The 21,845-nt window shown below is 39.1% G+C and overlaps 1 protein-coding gene across 3 annotated transcripts in view; it reads right to left on the bottom strand.

The window, feature by feature from the left end:
* Positions 1 to 21,845, bottom strand: part of LOC125018982 (solute carrier family 41 member 3) — a 32,119-nt gene that overhangs the window by 7,584 nt on the left and 2,690 nt on the right. For 2 of the 3 annotated variants that reach the window (XM_047603478.1, XM_047603470.1), the window contains exons 2-8: positions 20,905 to 21,326; positions 9,021 to 9,128; positions 7,258 to 7,329; positions 5,583 to 5,727; positions 4,253 to 4,399; positions 2,476 to 2,620; positions 1,271 to 1,350 (exon numbers count right to left, since the gene is read on the bottom strand). In XM_047603478.1, the coding sequence (XP_047459434.1) occupies positions 1,271 to 1,350; positions 2,476 to 2,620; positions 4,253 to 4,399; positions 5,583 to 5,727; positions 7,258 to 7,329; positions 9,021 to 9,128; positions 20,905 to 21,216 (1,009 nt within the window). In that variant the 5' untranslated portion in view covers positions 21,217 to 21,326. Of the gene's footprint in view, positions 1 to 1,270; positions 1,351 to 2,475; positions 2,621 to 4,252; positions 4,400 to 5,582; positions 5,728 to 7,257; positions 7,330 to 9,020; positions 9,129 to 14,283; positions 14,494 to 20,904; positions 21,327 to 21,845 lie in introns of those variants that run through there. The other variant, XM_047603488.1, reaches the window with a different exon arrangement.

Below are 21,845 nucleotides of genomic sequence, written 5' to 3'. Positions count from 1 at the left end.
CCAAATATTCGTAATTTCATCTTTTTTTCTATCTTTGCTTAGTTTTTCACACACAGGCATTATTTTGAATACTTTACTGGTTTTAATTTCTAAAATGAATTATCAAGAAAGTTGTCGAGGAAAATGTTGTAGATCACAGATTTTAGATTTTAACTCAATGTTTAATACATTATTCTCATTCACACATCAAGTATCCAAACAGCGATTCCTGTAACTTTGAATTTTACCGTTGAACTTTTGAGAGAGTAGCCGGTTGAAGTTTATCCGACTCAAAATGAATGATGATAGTTCAGAGCAGACATAGAAACTCATCAAACCAGCAGATGAGACAATACAGTAAGCATGTACAGTAATACAGTGTGTTGTTAGCTTTGATTTGTGCTTCTTTTCAACTTTTACTGACGATGACGTGCTTTATATTGAACCTTCAGTGAGCTGTACCTCACTTAAAGTTCACAATAGTAGCATTTACTCCAGATCTTATCATTCACAGTATTCTACTACAGAGACCTGAAATTGTGATCAAGATTACAGGAAATGCATTAGACTGGATTGGATCCCATCTGTCTGTAAACAATGATTCTTCTATATATACCAAACTAAACTATGGAGTGCCACAGGGTTCTGTACTAGGACCAATATTATTCACATTATACATGCTTCCCTTAGGTAATATTATTAGAAAGCACTGCGTTAATCTCCGAGTTCTGACTTTTTTTTCTCAGAATTCCGCCTTTAATCTCAGACTTCTGACTTTATTTGTCATAATTCTGACTTTAATCTCAGAATTCTGCCTTTGATCTCAGATTTCCAACTTTAATTTCAGAGTTCCGACTTTTTTCTCTCAGAATTATGTCTGAGAATTAAAAGCTCTAAAAAATAAATAAATTATGCAACAGACATCAAGACAAATTCCTTGTATGTGCAAATATATTTGGCAATGAGGTATATTCTGATTCGTCAGTTTGTTTGTGTTAAACTTGTGACTTTTAGGTTTGGATCTGAATGTACTTAACTAACATTGTGTGAAACTAAGTCACACAACGGTAGACGACTAACGTAAGTGTCCTGGTGAGGTAAAATTAGTGATTTTGTCAATGAAGTCTGGTGCCTTTGAAGAGCGATTAGCGGTCTAAACTTTCCTTTAATGTTGGCTGAAGCGCAAAATTAAAATGACTCTAAGACCATCAAGATAACTGAGGCAAGATACCGTACAACATTTATACCGTAGTGTTCATGTGATATCTACATTTGGCATCATTGAGCTTACCATTAATGACGGGCGTAAAGACGGCCATCCCTTCGAAGTTCGGATCGCTCACTGTCTTGTCCAGTATAAGGCCTCCAAAACTGGAAATAATAAACGGAGAGAATCAGAACAGCAGCTGTTTATGTACAACCCTTTCTTTCATCAGGTCATCTCTCTGTCTAGAGGAGAGAGAAAATGTAGAAGAGAGAAAGAACGACCACAGACAAAGTCTGTGAAGTTCCAAAAAGGTGTTTTAAAAAAACAAAATGAGGCAACTGGAGTTGTAGAGTTGTCATCACTATCTTACGTTTACCCAGGAAAATAAATTCACACTCTGTATTTATGGACTTGAGTCCCGTTGCCTTTTTACAAACTCCTTTTGCATGACCAAAGACAATTCGAACAAAGGCACTTGGATCGTCTAGAGCCACAGAGTTACTGCCGTTATTAACCTTCATTTAGCACATTTATGGGTAAACACTTGATTGGCCTTGTCCCAAATCATTTTTTATTACTTCTTTTTTACAGCCCGCAGCATTCAAGCGTCTTTTATTAAAGATGCCCTGCACAGAATTAACAACCAAAACCCTTTGAGTGGATCGTTGGCTGACAGTTTCTGTCCTTATAAAACATCAGATAGTTTAAATGTCTTAAATTTAAACCTTGACTGCCCTTTGTATGTGTACATCCACAAGGACCCTCTCATAAATAAAGATCTCACAGGCCACCTGCAACTACACTACCTGAATTACTTAAATTGTACACGCCAGACTAAGCTATGGAGTGCCGCAGGGTTCTGTGCTAGGACCAATATTATTCACATATTACATGCCTCCCTTAGGCCAGTGATTTTGTAATTAAGTTTTAAGTAACCATTAAATATTTATGGTTAAATATTTTCATTTAAAAAACTAATCACAACTAATAAAACAGAACCATGTGATTTAAATTACGTTTTATTCTTCATTTATTTGACCAACTTTTGAGCCGGAACGTAACGTATTTCTGTGTTCATGAAATAAAAAGAAGAAATAATTCATTTTGTGTGTTGATCAGAGTTGTTGGGTGGTCTTTTTTAGATTTTAAAGTGGGCCACAGCACTCTGAAGTTTGGGAACTGCTGCCTTAGGCAATGTTATTAGAAAGCACAGCTTTAATCTCTGTATACTATACTACTTAAATTACTTAAATTTGAATAAAATAATTACAAAGAATCTGAGTGTGTACCTGCTGATGGACATGGCCACTATGACCGGCTGCCACCCCGAGCGGAGGACCTCTTTGATCTGAGGGCTCTGCCGGGCCACCACCACCCAGATGGGGATCAGGGCTATGAAGACCAGACACACCAGAGGGGACAGGTACCAAATATCTGTGGAGAGGGAAAGGACATTTATCATATTCAAACAATATCCACCAAGGTTACACAGTTGTAGATGTAGTCGTAGACAGCGTGCATGCAAGACAAGTATTATGATGCTTTCTAATGTTCGTAAAGACGCTGTGATGCAGAGTGACGATACGATTGAGAGGTTGAATGATTAGAAAGGCTGGATTTGTCTCTGGCTGCAGAGTGGAGGACACGAGACAGACTGTTATTGATCACTGATAACTGTGCACTAGACAGACAACGCAGCATCTTCTCCTGCTACAACCCATCAGTCTGCACAACTCCTGATCTGTTTGTGACACATTAACTAAAACAGAAACTGAGAGAGAGTATGAAAACAAATTCCTGGGTGTAATAATCGATCATAAATGAATCTGGAAGGCCCACGTAAACTACGTCAAATCAAAAATATACAAATCTATTGCAATACTTTGCAAAATTAATCCACTTTTGGACCGAAAATCTTTGTTAGTGTTGTATTCCTCACTCATTCTTCCTGACAAATACTTATTAAACCAATACAAACAAGAGTGTTTTTGCATTTCAAAAAAGAGTCATATGAGTGATTAACAAGGCTGAACATGTTCACCCTACTAATTTGTTATTTGTGCACTGAAGCTCTGAAACATATGGATTTGGTTAAGTGCAAAACATTACAGATAATGCACAGAGACTGTTAATCGCAGTCAGGACAAGCACATACCCACTGAAAAGTAGATGTGTATCAGTGTATGGGGTTAAGTTATGGAACGAATGTGACAACGAATCGAAAGAAAGTAAAAAATATGGACACATTCATTAAATTATGCGAAGTCAAAACATTAGAAAGATACCAGAGAAGTGAATAAGGTCACAATAAGGTCTCTGGAGAACTCATCTGTTCTGTTTTGTTATGTGACTCAAAACGGGGAAAAACAAAAGTCTTTGTTTTGTTTATTGTCTTTTTTTTTTCTTTTTCTCTTCTTGAATAAGGGATGACGAACAAAGAAACAGAGTTTATGTAACCATATTCATTTTGAAAGGGTGGACACAATAAGCTTTGGCTTCAATCTATTCCTTTATTTCGATCCAAAAAAAAAAAAAAGGAATGGTAAAATGGAAAAGAATGAATGAATGGTGAATGGGAAACTATAAGGAATGTAGTATGTTTAGACTTTAATGGTCCACAAAAGGAAATTACTTGGTCACAGTAGCTCAGCTGCACATAAAAGAAACATTCTTAAAAACCACAAGTGAAAATAAAAATAAAATAAAATGAGATTAGTTTAAAATAAAACAAATGAGGATCATTTAGTAAAATAAAATAGAAAACACTTTAATCAAAATATACACAAAATTTGAACAAATTTAAAAAATTTACAAATTAAAAAAATACTTTCTATGGGTTAGGGTTAGGAAGGTAGTCATAATGTTATGGCTGACAGTGTACATCACAGTGAGTTGTCTGGGAAAATAAACTGAACTTTTGCTGCCATCTTGTGGTGCAAAGTCAAAAAAAAAAGGTTCTATAATGGGCCACTTCTCTCACTCTTTTGTGTTCATATTTATAACTAACTTAAAATTTAAAAAAGTAAAAGAGTTCAAATCAAACACGTCTCCTCTGCTTTGACTCACCCCTGTATTCATAGAGGGTGCTGCTGACCCCGGCCAGCAGGGACAAGGTGATCAGATCCCCCAGGCTGGCGGCGATGGGCGTGGCCACGTTGTCGGGGTTTATTCCCACCTTCCTGGAGCCGATGATCACGCCAATCATCACCAGGCCTGTGGGAGGAGAATCAAACACAAACAGAGCGTTGTCACTTTCAGTATATCAGACTATAAATGGAGTGGAGTTAGAACAGGAAACTATAAAACGGTCGTATTCCTGTTGTATGTGTTGTTATTTGTCTGTCAGTGTCATGTTGTGGGTTGATATGGAGAAATATGCGCATACATTGTAATGCACATACAATAGTGACACAATAGCGGAGTTTAAAATCAACACATGCATCTTTTCCTTTGTATTAGTCCATTAAACTGCAGCTGCATTATCTGGATTCAGTAGCCAGTTCATGACGGTTGTGTTATTCAGCTTTAGTTTCAAATAACTGACACAGATGTTGATCCAGCTGTGGTTTGTAGTTTCTGTTGAACATGTCACTAGATGTAATAGAAGCTCAGACCTCAGACTGCAGCATCCTGCTTTTTTTTTTTTTTACTGAGAATAATGGTCTTTGAATTAATGCAACATGTGTGCGAGTTCAAAACACAACCGCTCACGACTCACCGCAACTCCCCTATAATTTAAATACACAAAAAAACAGCTAAGTTTTTTTTATTCTTCCTTTGTACTACTGTCAAACTGTTTGTGTGGTCTGTTACAGTTTTTTAGCAAATTACGGTTTAATGTTCTGCAGACCTTAAAACAAAGCAACTGCAGATTATAGTGTTTGAGGGGATTAAATTTGACAAGAGATATATTTAAGGTTTGGTGGCTTGAAGTAAAACAGATGCAGTGAAGATATAATCGACTGTGACACCCTGTAAGACGTTGACTTTATTTAGTATTTCCTTTCCTCTGTTCAGCACTTTGATGGTTTTTAAAGTGCTTTATTAGATTAAGTTCCTTTTATCGCCAATGTAAATGATACAACAAAATTTAAATGCGAAGATAAAGTTTGACTGGATTGTGATCAGCTAAGAAAAGAAAGATTAAAACAATAAAACTCTTTTTATTTCACATAAAATACTGACTTCCTTTTTGATTTTATTCAGTTCTGAACATTTTAAACTACTTTTTACTTTCTCATGTTTTTTTTTTTTGGATTATTTGATAGCAACACAGTATTCAAAAGCAATTAACCCACTTGAGTTTGTCATTATTGTTCATTTTCACCTGACACTAGAAAGTTTTATGCTGTATTCATCTTTCAGTCCATGCAGAAACATCCCGTCCCTGACTGACCTAAGGACAGAGCAGCTACGAACGCCGTGGTGATGCTGCTGGCGCACAGGACGGCTGCCTGGTCCAGTTCCACCCCTCCTCTAGAAATGGCCCCTAAACAGACGGCGGCGACCGCGGCCAGGAAGCCCACCACCGTGGCCTGGACCTGCAGACGGAGGAGGAGGAGGATACAGCACAAGGACGAGTTAACTAAACCACTTATTCTTTGGTTTTCATTGTTTACGTAATGATTTTGGACTTGTAGGTTTCTTATTATATAACACGCTAAAAATGAATCATTAAAGTGATTCAGAAGTTTATCATATTACAGTAATAAAAGTTGAAATGTATGGGTTTTAATCTTATGCACACCCATCTGCCATAACATTATGACTACTGGGTGGCATACATCAAGCAGCAGTTTTGTTGTCCTCTGGAAATATGATAAAAAAAGGATTTAATCAAATCAAAAACATAAAACATTACAACAAATAATAAAAACCAACTCCACATATAGACTCAATTGCACATGCACACACACAGCATATTAGACGATTCCAGTAACATGGCACTGAGGATCCAGGTGAGAAAAAACCACCTAAAGGGGGGCCACCTCCCAGTGTGGATTGCCCCCATGAGGAAACACTGAAGCTAAAAACTAAAATATTAAAAAAAAGGCTGATAAAAAAAACAAGCAATGAGTGAAATAATGATAAAATATACAGAAGAAGCGTAAAAGTTTAAGATTTAATAATGTTAAAATGCACATAGACTTCAAACAAATAAATAAATAAAGAAGCAAAAACGCATTAAAATCATTAAATAATATGAGGAGTAAAAATAAGAGAATAGAGGAGTGACAGGGATTAAATGAAAGCCAGATTAAAAAGATGAGTTTTTAGCCTCCTTTTAAAAATATCAACAGCAATTTAAGCAAATATGACAAAAGCCCAGTTGTGATGGCTCGATGACTGGGTCAGAGCATCTCCACAACTGCAGCTCTTCTAGAGTTTATAACCTGTGAAAGGAAGAACTGATGTGAAACAGAAAGAAGTTAAAAACTGGTTCTGATTGAAATGAGGTTAGATCACACCGTCATGCTTCCAACAATGAGCATGTGACGATCAGAACTGGACCAACGAGCAAAAAAAAGAAGAAGATGCCCTGTTTCACATTTTATTTACTTATTTATTTATTTTGCATGATATAGATGTTCAGGTGCATGTGCTCATTTATCTGCATTATGCAGGTGTGCTTGGTCTGCAACCATGTTCAGCTGGTGGTGCATATCGAAGTAACAGCCACATAAATCCCAGGTTATCAACCACAGGCTGGCGGGTTTTAATTTTGTGGCTGATCTGCGTCTACTTATAATTAAAAACAAGCACGAGTGCAACATGAAAGCAATAATCATTACAGAGCTCATTAATATGAGTCTATTTCTTTAGCTGCTGGAGAAGCTTTAAAATAGCTTTAAAACTTTTAATCTAACTTTCATTATCTCATATTTCTCGTGTGTGATTGCTGCAGTGCGTCCTGATAATTTCTCTTCCCTCGTGATTCATCATTTAATTCAGAATTCCTGTATAAAAGCTTGGATTCATAGCTTTATCTTCACACAACAGCGCACCTCCACTCCACCTCCACTCCACCTCCATTCCACCTCCACTCCTTATGTGGGCTAACAGTATGTTACCTGTATGAGAGCCAGATTGCTGCAAACCATCCTCCATTGTTTATCAGGGTCGTCCATTTGTCCCGTGTTGGCCTAAAAATACGGAGACAGCACAGTCATATCAGTCCTATCAGGGGGGTAGAGACAGCCTCAGTTCAAATGGTATAATTTAGACAAATTTAATTTGCCAACTACGTTGTGGTAAGACAGAGTATTAGTTGTATTACAATATAACAATGTACTGTTAGTAAATAGTATACTAGTTATCAGTGGAAACAAAATACCAAGTACCTTCCAGGAGAAATCACAAGGTGAAAAGTTAAGAGAAATCTAGTGGAAAATCTACATTTAGGACAAAAAAAAACTTAAACGAACGTTGACGTTGCCCAAAACTGCAGTTCCTCCAACGGCCACTTGATGGAGCATAATATAAACTTGTTTAAACTATTTTTTGATGGCAAATTTGTTTATTCGCAATAACTGCATGAGCCATGACACCTCCTGAAATGTGAAGTTGATCAGAGCCGTATATTAGAGCAGGGAATGAACCGTCTGATCTGTCCCTCTATGCTGATTGGTTCTGAGCTGGTCACGTGTTTCATGGGCGCCATGTTGGATCCATCTAACCAATATTCACCCATAGAGAAGTGGCAATAACAGAGAATAAAATTGGATTAAAAGTTAAAATATGCCACAGTGCTCAGGAAAACACGGTGGGGAAACAGAGAAAGTTATGGAGCTGAAGATTAAAAGGAAGAACTGGATGTCGACTGATTTCTCCCTGTTATGTGATGAGGTAAATGTCAATGTCTGTCTTTGACGTTTGTTAAGATTTTATATAGAAAAATAAAGTCATACCATCATTAATATGAACCTTGATCTCAAAAACGCCCAAAACTGCTTTACAAATGAATAAAGTTAATCTAGCTTTATGCTAGCCTTAGGCTAGCCGTATGCTAGCTAGTTATCTAGACTAAAGGCTTAGAAAAATAGCAGCTAGCGTCATATATACTGTGAAACCCATGTGTTTATGTAATTTATGTTCACGTAGACAGACACATTTAATTGACATGTACCTTTACCTTGGTTACTACTACGTTATTATTGCTAGCATACTAATGTTGTAATGATAATACTAAATAACAGTAAGACTAGTTTAATTCTCATTATTTCTGAGTATTCATAATTTTTCTGAGTAATTTCAACCTTTTAACAGTGATGAATGACTATGGAGACTGAGGAGAAGGTAAACACAGCTTCATGACTGATGAGGTGATTGGGCTACAAAGCATTTTACAGCTCATTTAAGATATTTAAAGGAAGTAGACGCTGGGATATTTAAGTGAGGGCCTTTTACATATTGACAAACGTTTACAATAACATTTATAGGCTCGTTAATGGTGAAAATAAGACATTTATTTCAACATAGCACATCCACCTCATAGGGTTATACTGTAGAATCTTCCCTCTGATGTAGCAAACATGGCGCCATGATTTGAGTTGGACAGACTCTCTCTAATATACGGCTCTGAAGTTGAAAAAAGTACAGCTCCCCCTGGTGTCTGGCTGCAGTATGGGTCATTAGCTCCACCCCCTCCATGTTAGTGGGCGGGACTTCGGCCTAAAATCAAAACACTAAAATACACATAAAATAATATCGCTTCAAATTTTTGGATATTTAATATAATACTGATGTGTGTTCAAGTGTAAAATTTCCTGATATTTGTTATTTAAAAATAATAAATAAACGATAGTGCAGCAGTAAATAAATATAAGTTTCTTACAGCGGTGGAGAGGCGAGCAGCGAGGGTCATCTCCAGGTTTCCTTTGAGTCCAACCAGAGCCGGAACCAGGATGAAAATCTCTGTGATGACCTTAAACACCTCCCAATGCTGCGAGACAAACACAACAAATTCAATATGAAACAGTCCTTTACAGAACGGTGCACATGAACAGACATACTGAAGTTACTTTTGATTTATTTCTGCCCTAAAAGAACCACCACCACCACCACACCAGGTGTCGTCTGCACCTCCACAGATGTACCCTCTGAACCTTTCCCTTGCTGATGCAGTTAAATAACATCATTAGATATTCTAGACTAACCCAGTAGCCTACTTCCCCTGTTTCCACATCTCTGAGCATCATCCGACGCCACGCTACACAGCACGGGTTCAGCAGGTTCAGAAGATGCACGGTTCAGAGTCTGCCTTGTGTGTTCTTGCTACAGCTCCAGCTGGCAAGTCCGAGACAATTTAGATCTTTAAATAGATGAACGCATAAAAAGGCAACGCAGGCCCGCCAAGAGCAGAGTGATGTGGGGCAGCAGTAGGCGGGGAGCCAGGGGTTTCCAGAGGAGAGAATGGGCCGACAACAGAAATATGATGGAAAGAGTTAAATAAGTGCAAGCAATGACAGGAACACACTATAAAATATAAACCACGATATAAGCCACAAACAGAAACCAGACGCGGTGCACGGAGGAAACATGTTCTTTTTCATCCAGGAGAAAACTGTGCACACTGTGGAATTGTTTTTCCAGCAATTGTGCCTCTGTGTGAAGTCCAAAAGATTAATCTTTGCAGCAAATGCAGTGTCCTTGAGAGTGGAATAAAAATGAAAAAAGGTAGATATAGGCTTCATAGCTAGCTTGCTCAGCTAAAACCATGAGTTTATCTGCAAGTTTATGATGATGATGGCAGAAATTAAAACTTCAAGTTAGAAAAGCATGTTTTCCACATCTAATACTTTTAGTTTATTTAAAAACTAAAACATCACATTTTTGGTAACTTGCTAATTTGGATAAAGACATAGGAAATCAGGAAGTAATGTGGAAAGAAAGCAGAGTATAAACTAATAATCCACCCTGTGTAGGGCAGTAATACAGCAAGTAGAATAAAAACTGCCATAAATCCCAAAAGAAGCTGAAGAACAAAGTGAGCAGGACCCAGTGAGCAGAAATGGATAAAGACATGTGTCTCTGAGCCAAGAATAAAGAATAAATCTGCAGAGCTTTATGGCCTGAGAGTCAGAGGAATATAAACTTAACAAATATCCATTTGAGATTAACAAATAAAATCAAAAAGCAGAGTGTGCGGTAATGTATTCTAACTACAGAAATTAATAAAAAACATCTCATCTTGTCAGAAAAACGAATGAATTAGAATCTGCACTAAGTTCCCAAAGCTAGCATAGCAGCGGCTAGCCTGGTGACGATGTCAGGAATAATAAAAGTGAAGCACAAATGAATGGTACATAACAAGTTGTTAGTAACTATGATAATCTATTTCTTTTTTAAATGCCAGTTTAGATAGTTACCAATCGCTCACCGACTTCTTCATTCTCACTCCTATATCTTTAATACAACAATAAATAGTACAAACAGTGAGGGTTTACTAAGCAGAGGATAGAGAGATGCAGAGATGAATGGAAGTGTAGCAGAAGTGAACTTTTTCATATTCTTTTAAATGCGTATCTATTTATACACGTCTTTCTCAGGTTCTAGACCAGTAGGTCTGGCACACGGCTGTCAGGTCCGTCACAGGGAGGCTATCCTGGGACGTGGCCCACTTCTGCTGTAATACCCCGGCTGCTGCTGCTTACATGTGGCCGCGATGAGCCCAGACATAACTAAACATGGGTCGACTCTAGACATATCCAATCCGGCCCGGGATTAATTTACAAAAGGATATTGCTTCAGAAATTTCTGGTGGTTCAGAAATCATATACTTGCTTTTCTTTGCACTAAACAAACAAACAAAATATATGTAAATGATATGAATATGTAATTTTAACATAATTGAGCCTGTGAAAGTAACAATAAAAAATAAAGTTTGTCCCTTGACTTGAATATATTATGTTTTGAATTTGTCTACATTTTTTCAAAATACAAGTAATTTTATTTTTTTCATGAACAAGCTATATGTAAGCAAAGACCCCCACAACACATAATTTAAAATTGGAAAAAGTAGGAGACTTTAAGGTAAGAATTAAGTTAATGTTAGTGATATAGTTTGTTAATTACTGCAGTGTTTTAGGTTTCATATTGTTGTAGAAATGAATAAGTAAAACAACTGGAGACTCTTGGAATTAACAACAAGTGGCTTCAAAATACTTTTTTATGTGAAACTAATGTTAGCAAGTTGTTTTAAAATACTTGATTCAAATTAATTTCAAGCTAACGTTTGTAAATGACTGTAATTTAAAGTGAGCAGAGATGTGTTTTTTTCTGTACGTAACGTTAGCTTACTGAGCTAACACCGGTTAGCCGTTAGCAATGAGGTTTTAGCTGTAAGTGCACTGATAAAAATAAGGTCGGTGCTCCATCTACTTATAAAAAGTACGGCAACTTTTTGCATCATTTAATCCCCAAATAAGAGAAGTTTTGTTGGTCCAAGATTAATTCTGTAAGTAAAGTCAGTTTACGTTTGTAGAAGATTGAACGGACTAAAAAAACACATGTCTTTAATCTGGCTTTCATGTCATGTAGTTATTATATTTTTATGTATTTATTCTTATTTCATTTATATTGATCTTTTATAATTTTAACTTGTTCTATTATTTTAACTTATCCTTTTACAGTGTGCATTAGTTGTTATTTGTTGTATATTTTTGTCAATAAAAATGTAAAGCACTTTGAATAGCATTCAGTTGCCCTGAAAGGTGCTATATAAATAAAATTTGATTGATTGATTGATTGATTGATGTCAACATACTTTACTCGAAAAGTGAGTTGAAAAACTTACTTTTAGGAGTACTCAACTTGTAAAAGTAAGCTGACATCATCTGCAAAAGTAAATTAACTTTATTACAGAATTAACCTCCGTAGACCTGAGCTTTTTTTTGTATGCATGTTTAATTTCTCATCATCTCTCAATTTTCTTATATTTTTATATATGTAACAAAATATTTATATCAAATGAACAGTTTTATAAAACTGATCATTTTCGTGTGCAAAAGCAGAATTGCAAATAATGAAATCCCAATGTCCTCAATCAAGTTCTTGCTAATTAGCGAAGTTATAGCTTATTACTATTGATAGAATTTGTCTGTCATATGAAACTAGAAAAGTTAATAAACAAGTTTCTACTGTAGAATTTGATGATGTTTTGAACCTTGTCTCCTCTTGTTACGTGATCGACCGTGGAATGAATCCAATGAAATGCATGCTAACATGTTTTTACAATAACTTGTATTGAATGACATTGAATAAGTTGCGACAAACCTAAAACTTAAAGTCCCCATATGAGGACGCAGGAGGTTTTTGTGATACCATCAAAGCAAACTGTTGTTTGACCTACGGGATAAAATGATGCAAAAAGTTGCCTTACTTTTTTTAACTAGATGGAGCACCATATTTTTATCAGTGTAAGCATCCAGCTTTATATCAATCTTGGCTCTGCTAAAGTGAATTTGACACCCCTGTTGTGTATCATACCAAGGTTAAAAAGGGTTTCTAATATCTTTATCTGGCCTCCGTTCCCCCTTTTCCCTCTCATCTCTGAACCACTTATTAAATTAAGCGTCCACTTTTATCCCAGGGCTCTCGGCTCTCCTGTCCCTCTCTCGCTCGAATCTAAATCTGATTTAGAAAAGCTCAGAGAGGGGGGATGTTACATGAGGCTCCATCTGTTGATCAGAAAACATCACTGTCTGGTGGGAAGCAGGGACCGTGGACTAGTCTGGTCGACACTTTAACTAGACACTGATGACGTGACAGTAACAACATGGACGCCTCCGAGGAGACAGATGAGGAGCCCGGTGAGTCGTTGAACCAAACTAGAAACCAAAGTTATTAGACCTTTAGCTGAAATGTGTCGGTTATTTCTCCTCTATTACTGTGCACTGCCTCTTTCCACGATTTCAAGCATCAGCCGTCATTCTCCAGTTGTCACAGAGTGGCTCAAGTGATGAAAAGTTAGACACGTCTTACTGGAATTTATCCAGTATTTAATAAAAGCCCCGTGTCAGCCTGACCTTAATTTCTGCTTGTGGATATAAGATGACACCAGCTGAGATCATTCTCACCAGAGCAGCACATAAAGTCGATCCTACACATATTTTTCATACACCCACTCCACATGTCCACCAATATCTCCCCAATCCATCCATGCTACAATGGCAAACTCTTTACGTGAAATCAATCCACCATGTACATTTGTCAGGTTGGGTTTCAAAACGTCAATGCTTACTTTGTACATGGCAAACTAAATACTGAAAACGAGTTTATCAGTTTGTTTCAGCCGAATAGAAGTTGTGTCAACACTGAATTACAAATTGCATCCAACATCCTATAGAGCAGAGGTGTCAAACATAAGGCCCGGGGGCCAAAACTGGCCCGCCAGAGGGTCCAATCTGGCCCGTGGGATAAATTTGCAAAAATTACACTGAAGATATCAGCTGAAAATATCTGATAAAATAAGAAATTGCACTTGCACCTTGCACTTCTTAAGAAATTCACAGTTGTTCATTACATGTAGCTGTACTTTTTTGCACTAAAGCAAAGGGAAACATTTGGAGTTGTCGTTATTTACCAGTTAATAAGCTATTGTGTTACTGCTCCGGCCCCAGTGAGATCAAATTTGGCTAAATGTGGCCCCTGAACTAAAATGAGTTTGGCACGCCTGCTATAGAGTAAAACTTTTTTTGATTTAATAATAATAACGATTTGAAGAGTCATTCCAGCCTTTTTTGCAAAAACATTCCTGTTTAAGTTGTACCCAAAGTAAATTGAATGCTGTTGATGAACATTTTGGACCTCATTCATGGTCTTGGTCTCTTCTGAAAGCCAAGACTCTGAAGTTTCTACCACAAAAGTCAGAATCACTCTAAATGGTATTGTTCTTGAGAAATCCGAGTTGGCACACACTTAAAAAGTTTGAATTTTTTCTGTTTTGAAAAATGAAATCGGAAGAAAATTATATATTGCATGCAACATTTACTCAAACACAACTCTGACTGGTTCAAAAAGCTACTGCTGTCCCATATACTTATGTATAAGTATTACATAAGCATAAAAAAGTATTATTTTGACAGTAATTTTCCTACTTGTATAAGGTCCATGACGATACCAGCCGAGACCATTCCCAGCCCTGACACCAGGTACGGCACTATGACCTGGGCAGCGATGAGCCAAGAGCTCTCTGGTAGGAAGCCATGTTCAGACCGGGTCAACTTCCACGTCACGCCACGCAACTTCTTGCCCTGGTAACGCAGCTCCAGCTCCAAACGAGTCACCACCATGGTGGAAACGGGGTGGTTGGGGGGGGGGGTTACTTTTAAGAACTTCTACGTTGAGTTATCCCATGGTAAATGTGATGCGAATCCAAACAGAAACGGACAGTTCATCTCCCGATACGTCCAAACTAACTCGTTCCACCTGTCGGAGGAGTTGGCAAGGGTGAACGTCGTTGGTTTTTAAAAGTCAGGCCAAGGACAAATGTTTTAAGACTTCACTCAGAGCCTCCTCGAAGAGACAGGATTTACGAAAACTTAAATCACTCGCTCGTCCTTGGTGACGTACGAGCAAAACAATCGGTTTCTAATAACCACGTTCTCCTTGATGGAAGGTGAATAAATTCAGATGGTGCAGAAGTGGGAATCTAGTCTTAACTTTTACAGAAAATTAAAGCTAAAGACTTTAACTTCAAGACTAAAGAGCATGACCATCTTCAGCCCAGTGGTGAGTCAGCAGCGATGAGGTATCCATTCGTCAGCATCACAACCATTAACACAGTTTCTGATTCATAAGTCACAATGAACAGACAAAAGCCTCCGTCTCTAGTTCCATTTGTGAGTCAGGCTAAAAGAGATGAATTAAACAGCTATAATAAAGTTAAAAAGATCCGGATACTTGAGACGATAAATAAATTTGACGTAGTTCAAGAGATTTTCGGTTGAGTTTTTTTAGCGTTTTTTGCATCAAGTCCTCAATCCGTTCGGTCCAGACTGAAATCCACCTGACTTCCAGAGTAAAGGCACGGATGCCTGCGAATGACAGGAGCGCTTTCTGCCACAGCTGTGACTGACGGGGGCAAAACGACAAGAGTTAGGAGCCGGAGGAAGCTCTCCTGCCTTCGCCATTCCAGCCTGTTCCCCGGGTCGGTCGGGAAAACAACACGAGCTCCATAAAAAAAAAAGTCAGAAGGAGGTCCACTGATGAGATGCGGCGGCCGGCTTCTGGCAGGATGAAGTGCTCCTCTCCTCCTCCCGTCAGCATCGGGGTAGTCCTGCTTCCCTCCTGCTCGGCTCTGCCCGTGACGTAGCTGTGGAAGAGGCAGGGCCGTCTGCGCCGTGCAAACTCACGAGGGGGGGGGGGGAAACGACCGGCTTAATGCCTCACACTCTCCCTCCGGCTATTTCTTGCTGCGTGTCTGCCTCTCACCCTCCCTCCCTCCCCTCTTGCCATGTGACATCCCTCTCCCTACGTCGGACAGTCTCGCTGCGTTTCCCCCCTCTTCCCTAATCTCGCTCTCTGTATCGTGACTCACGCTTTTTTCCTAGATGCGTGTCCTCTCCATCTCTACCTCCTGTCACCCACTGCAACTCTTGTTCCTTGAAAGGTCAAAGACAGATGCAGCGGCTTTCATCTTATGTAAAGTAAAAATTTAATTTATCACAATATGCAAATCTCAACAAACTCCCTCATTTCTACTTCTATGTATTATATCTATATATAACTGTCAACATCTTCACTGAATCTAGTGTTATAATCTGCATTTGCTTTGTATTAGTTTGTCATTCACCTTGTTTTGTGATGATTCAATGCTACACAGAGAGAAAAGTTTCCCGGAGGCAACATCAAGGCCAGAAAATATTTTCCTGAGAGAGTTAAGGAGTTCGATGAGCCCATTTCCGGAGTAGAGAGCACAGGTTACTAGCTGCTACTAGCTGGTACCAGCTGCCCTCTCTCCTCTACGTTAACTCTGAGAGTCCTGCTTATTGGACTTAATCCATTCACACATGATTTAGGAGAATAAGTAAGATAATAAAAGCCTTTGTGAATTTCCAGGGGAGGACATTTTGTTTATTTCACATCGGATCGGCCGATACTGATTATTAAAAGATCTGTATCGGGGCCGGGCAGCGTCATCATTTCCTTGGCTGTTCTTAGTCCCGTAAAGTCTTTCACCTGTTCGCTTCGCCATCTTTGATCTTGGCCTTCCCCACTCTTTTTGCATCTGCTGGTCTCTAGATGCTTGGGAGCGAACCACTGATTTTACCAGGCTAGTCAGTTCCTCCAGTTTGTCAGGATTACCGGCTGGCAAGACTAAAGCTGCTGCCCCCTGCTGACCAGCTGTTATTTCTTCATAACATGTGATCAAACTTTTTCTTCTGACACCGCTTATCAACTGTCCGATTTAACTCTGGTGGAGCTGAGTGACTTGCACAACTCAGTTGCTTTGCACATTTATTTCCCTGCACAAACTTCATGCTGCTTTGTTGCCGCTTTTAGTTATATTTCTACTTTATTTTCCTTGTTTATTCACTGTTTACTAGTATCTATATATTATAGTTACTATGGGTAACAATCTGGGTCCTGAGTGCGCAGTATTGTTCTATCTCTTGCGAACGATAAATAAAAATCCTTTAGCACGTCAACAACATCCTAATCCCAACCTGATCCTCCTCCAAATGACCTGTATAAATACTCCCTGCGCGTCCTTTCACTAATTGGCCCATACCATTTACAAATCATATAAACACAATAAATATACAAATATGTACATAATTTCCGTACTAAATAGTAGTAAAATAACTATGGACCCCTGAAAATCACCCCAAATAAATATACACAAAAATTTACAAACATTTACATTTAAACCCTGTAACTGAACTGAACTCCCCTCTATCCACTGCTCACTTGGCGCCTCCCTCTCACCAAGCAGAACTAATAAAAGGTGTCATGCTTCACGCAGTAACTTTGTCTAAAATCCAATATCTTCTGCCTTCACATACACTTGCAGTAGGTGCCTCACTGATCACTCCTTCCTCTACTTGCACATGAACTTTGCCAGCAACCGATCAATAAACAATCTAAAACTAGCAGCGTGTGCATCTCATTTCACACTCACACTTGCACCGAGGGTCAACTCAGAGTCACCAATCAGCCTAACGAGCACGTCTCTGAAGGAAGCCAGAGAGAGTACACACACATGCAAACCACCCAGAAAGGCCTGAGCTGGACTCGAACCTGGACCTTCTCACTGGGAGGCATCAGCGGATCCTAACCACCGAACCACTGTGCCACCAATATGTGGACAGTCAAGTGGAAACAAATCTGCCTTCTGGGACAAATAAAGTCAAAAATTTAAAAAATGGTCAATGGCACATCCCTACATGCAAGTTAAATTCTGAAGATGATTAGTGGATATACAGTTTGCAAACCGCCTACGCTTTGTCCAGCTTATTAGTTACTTCTTCCATTTCAAAGCCAAAGTGTCTCAAAATGTCAGCTAAGCTATGGTGCTTTAGGTGAAGTCATTCAAGATTGATTTTAAAATCGATATTGTATCGGAAGAAAAAGTATTGTGATATGTTACCATAGAGATATTTTTCCCCACCCTTAATATTAATGATGCATTTAACCTGCTAAAAATAAAAGGCCCATAAGCTAACATGCTAGCTCTGCTGCAGGGCTTCTTTTCCTGGACAAAGAAAGGCCAAATTACATCTGTCTCATCCAACTCATCCCTGTGTCACTTCACATTACTTCACATCACTTCATTCATGATATTCATTCATGTCATTATGTATAATCAGCCTCCTTCCCACCTCAACCTTCAATTAACACTTATTATTGAAAAGAAAAATGGCTGTAGCGCTACTGGTGTCGCTCAAACCAATGATGCACTGGAAAGGGAACTAATGACTGAAGGAAAATGGAAAAAAATCATGCAGAAAAATGCATAAAACACCAGGTCCAGACTAAAGTGGGGTTGAAAAAGTAAAAGGCCTTTGCTACTACGTTTCTTCTTGTGCCTTCTTCAGGGTGTAGAGACAGTGAAACAGAGTAATTGTAGTTACAATCACCAAAGGTCACCTGTACATTACATACAGTCTTTTACTTTTTCAAACCTATTTAAGTGCCTGGATCTTTTATGCATTTTTCTGCACGATTTTTCCATTTTCCTTTTAACACTAATTGGTTTTTCAACTTTTTGGTTATCTACTTAAACCTGATGTAAATATGTTTTGCATCTGTAGCACCCTATCTTACCCTATCATATCTTATCTTATCACTTCTGAGATCCATAAATAATTTATAAAGCAAAGAGCCTGCGCATGAAATTCATATATCTTATCTTTACCATTCACCTCCATTGGGTCATTATTGTCTCTCATTTGTTTTGATCCAAGATAGGACCGAAACCACAGCTAATAAAACTCCATCCACACTCACAGGTGTCCCCATGCTGGTATACATGGATGTGATTGGTCGAACCTTTATACGTATATTTAAATTGTCCTCTGCAGCGTGTTTTTCTTGATGACCGTGACGGCGACAGCGAATCCGAAACCATCGGCCTAATAAAGCTGCTCCATTTACTCCGAAGTACCGACCCCCAGCCTCTGATAGTGAAGTGTTCTCATCTTTATCCTCCTTACGTCCAGATACACTACTCTGCTTGTCCTTGTACGTCCCCTGTTCTTTGGGACACAGCTTCCAGCCAAAGTCATGACTAATCCATCAGACAAGGAGGTGGGGGAGGTGGGATCAGATATTGTAGTAGACTGGAGAGTGGAGGAAATACTGATGAGCAACAGATGGATTGGAAGCGAACGAAGCATATGTGTGTTTATTGGCGGAGGACGGAGAGGAAGAAGGAGGCACCATCACCTCATCATAAGGCAGACAGCGGAGTGTCTGATTTCCCTCGGCCCAGGGAACGTCTGGCACGGGGTAAAGACACGAGACATTCACAGGTATCCACTTCAAGTCAGCTTTCAAATGAACCATCGGCTGTAAATGCCCCTAATTAAGAGTGTGACGACGCGTTACATCAGTAACGCATAGCAACACCAATTAGCAACGTTTAGCCCTGATCAGATGATTCAATGAGCCGACAAGTGCATATTCATCCATATCTGTTTCCTACGAAGCCCCAGACATGACATCCAAGGAAAAACTAGAAAAACTGAGGCCATGAAATACTAATTTGTAGAAACAAATGTAATCATGGGCCAATAACACCTATTTTTTTTCCTGTTTCTGTTAATCAGAATCAGAATTACTTCATTAATCCTGCGAAGAGGTGCAGCCATAGGGTCTTAGATGAAGCAGGAGGCATTTACAGCGTGAGCAGGAATGTGCAAAAACAGGAAAAAATAGAGAATAAATATTAACAGATAACTGAGGCTAAATCACCTCATCATAACTCAAAATGTAGCACAAGCCCTGGTAGCGCTGTGCTCGACCATCTCTCTCTCTGGCCTCCTAAGGCCACTGATTACATCCCTAACCACCTCTCAGTATGTTGCCTGAGGGCTGAACCATCCTCCACACACATCTCCCACCTACAAAATAACAAACACGGTGAAACAAAGGATAATAGGTTGGAAAATCCCATATTATCTCCCCATCCTGAGGAATATAGCTAATATTTGTATATAATAATATCAACAGCCTTTCTCCTACAACACGGTAGCACCTGTGATGTCACTGATGACATCATAAGGTGTATAAAAGACAGAATGGCGAAAGGTTTCTCTCTCACAAGATTACTTCCTGCACAGGTAAGAAACTAAGAAGAAATATTCTTAACTCAATAAATCTGTAAAACTACATGAAGAAACATGAAGTAAAGTAACTGAAATATCAACAATGTTTAACCAAGTTTAACCGGGTTTTGAAAATGATGGAAATCTCAACTAAGCAGAAGGTCAAACACAAACAGACCTGGGTTGGCTACGTGTTAATTTAACAGCTAATGAACTAAACAAACAATTAGAAATACACATATACTCGAGTATAATAGCGTCTATAGACCCACTTTGTCACAAATCTCAGGGGGAAATTACTTTACTCGTTACAGCAGCTCCTACTCAAGAGAAATGTAAAACGCTGTTACCTGCAAAATATTACTCGTTGAAGGTGAGTGTCTTTTCTTATTCTGCTCTTGTCAGTATCTTGTTATCTTGCATTTAATTAGTATTTTGTGGCCTCAATTCATTATTTTGTTTTAGTTGCTGTCGCTGCAGTTTTCCCTTACTCATGATTTACAGAAGAGGGACCAGGCGAGGACAGGGAAGACATAAGTGGGAAAAACGGAGCTTCACGGACATTTATGTAATACTGAGAATGAATAAATTAATCAACAAGAAAGAAAAGAAGAACGGACGAGTAATATCTTGGTCTGAGACATTCGTTAGTGACGTTACCATCACTTCTGAAGCAGATTTAGTAAAAACAGGATAGAGGAAATCCACATATTTCAAAAAAATAATATGATGAATATCTAGTCTTCGATTGGAATTGGGAATGGATTAACTTGTAGAAAAGGGACATATGTTACTGGACCTGAATTTATAATAATCTGCAATCTGCAATACAACCATAAACCATCTGAACCCAGTTAGCTTCTCTCCTGGGGTTCCCACTATCTACAGTTTCCAAAAAAAGAAATCTGCCCTGGACGTGATTAGTAAAAACTATGAGCGCTCACTCACCTGCACGTTGTCCAGAACCATGCCGGCCATCACCATGCCCATGCCAGCCAGCAGGTAGGGGAAAAGCACCTGGAGACAAATGGCGACGGACGACTCCTCCTCCAGTTTAGCCACCGGCACCCTCGGCCTCTCCTCCTTGGTCTTCTTCGGAGGAGGCTGGAGCACTGGCGGCAAGGCCAGGTCATCCTGACCGTCCAACGTGCCCCTCAGGCGGGTGCTGGGGCTCTCGCCGGGGCTCTTCGCCTTGGAGCGGGACTTTTTGTTCTTCTTCCTCTGGCGGCCCTGTTGGGGGGGTTTATCCTCACCAGGCATGACGGCGGTCGTGGCTGTATTAAGCTTAATTTGGAGGATGCGGGAACCAAAGGGACGCTGGGAGGATGAGGTGGAGGTGGTGTTTTATCGATCTCCTTTCAATCTCAAGCCTAGAAAAGTCAAAAATAAAAATGGAAACACGTCAATAAATGATATAATCACTTAAATAGTGAAAATAATGAAACGTATATAGACATAAACTGATCAGCCACAACATTATGACGGGAGAAGTGAATAACATTGAACCATCATGTGACAATTCATTGTCCTGCTGGGAAACTTTTGGGCCTGATATTCATTGATGTGGATGTTACTCAGACATGTAGCACCCACCTAGACCAGACTAGACCAGACCAGACCCCCCACCCCATAGCAATGACACTCCTTGATGGCAGCAGCCATCCCCCAGGATGCAGTACACAGAAATGGTTTAGGAACAACTCAAAAAGAAAAAACAGAACAAGGTGTTGACCTGGCCTCCAAATTCACTAGATCCCAAACTGATCAACATCCCGTTACCATGAAAACCACAGGTCGCCCTCATGTCCATTCTCTGATGAGTCACAACTGTTTTGGATGCACAAGAGGTTAGCGACTCAAAATAGACACTGTAGAGAATGCAAAGATTT

Source organism: Mugil cephalus, chromosome 1 (assembly GCF_022458985.1).
Source record: "Mugil cephalus isolate CIBA_MC_2020 chromosome 1, CIBA_Mcephalus_1.1, whole genome shotgun sequence".
In the NCBI taxonomy this organism is placed as follows: domain Eukaryota; kingdom Metazoa; phylum Chordata; class Actinopteri; order Mugiliformes; family Mugilidae; genus Mugil; species Mugil cephalus.
Note: the sequence above shows the minus strand (reverse complement) of the source record. Positions and strands in the feature narration are given on the sequence as shown.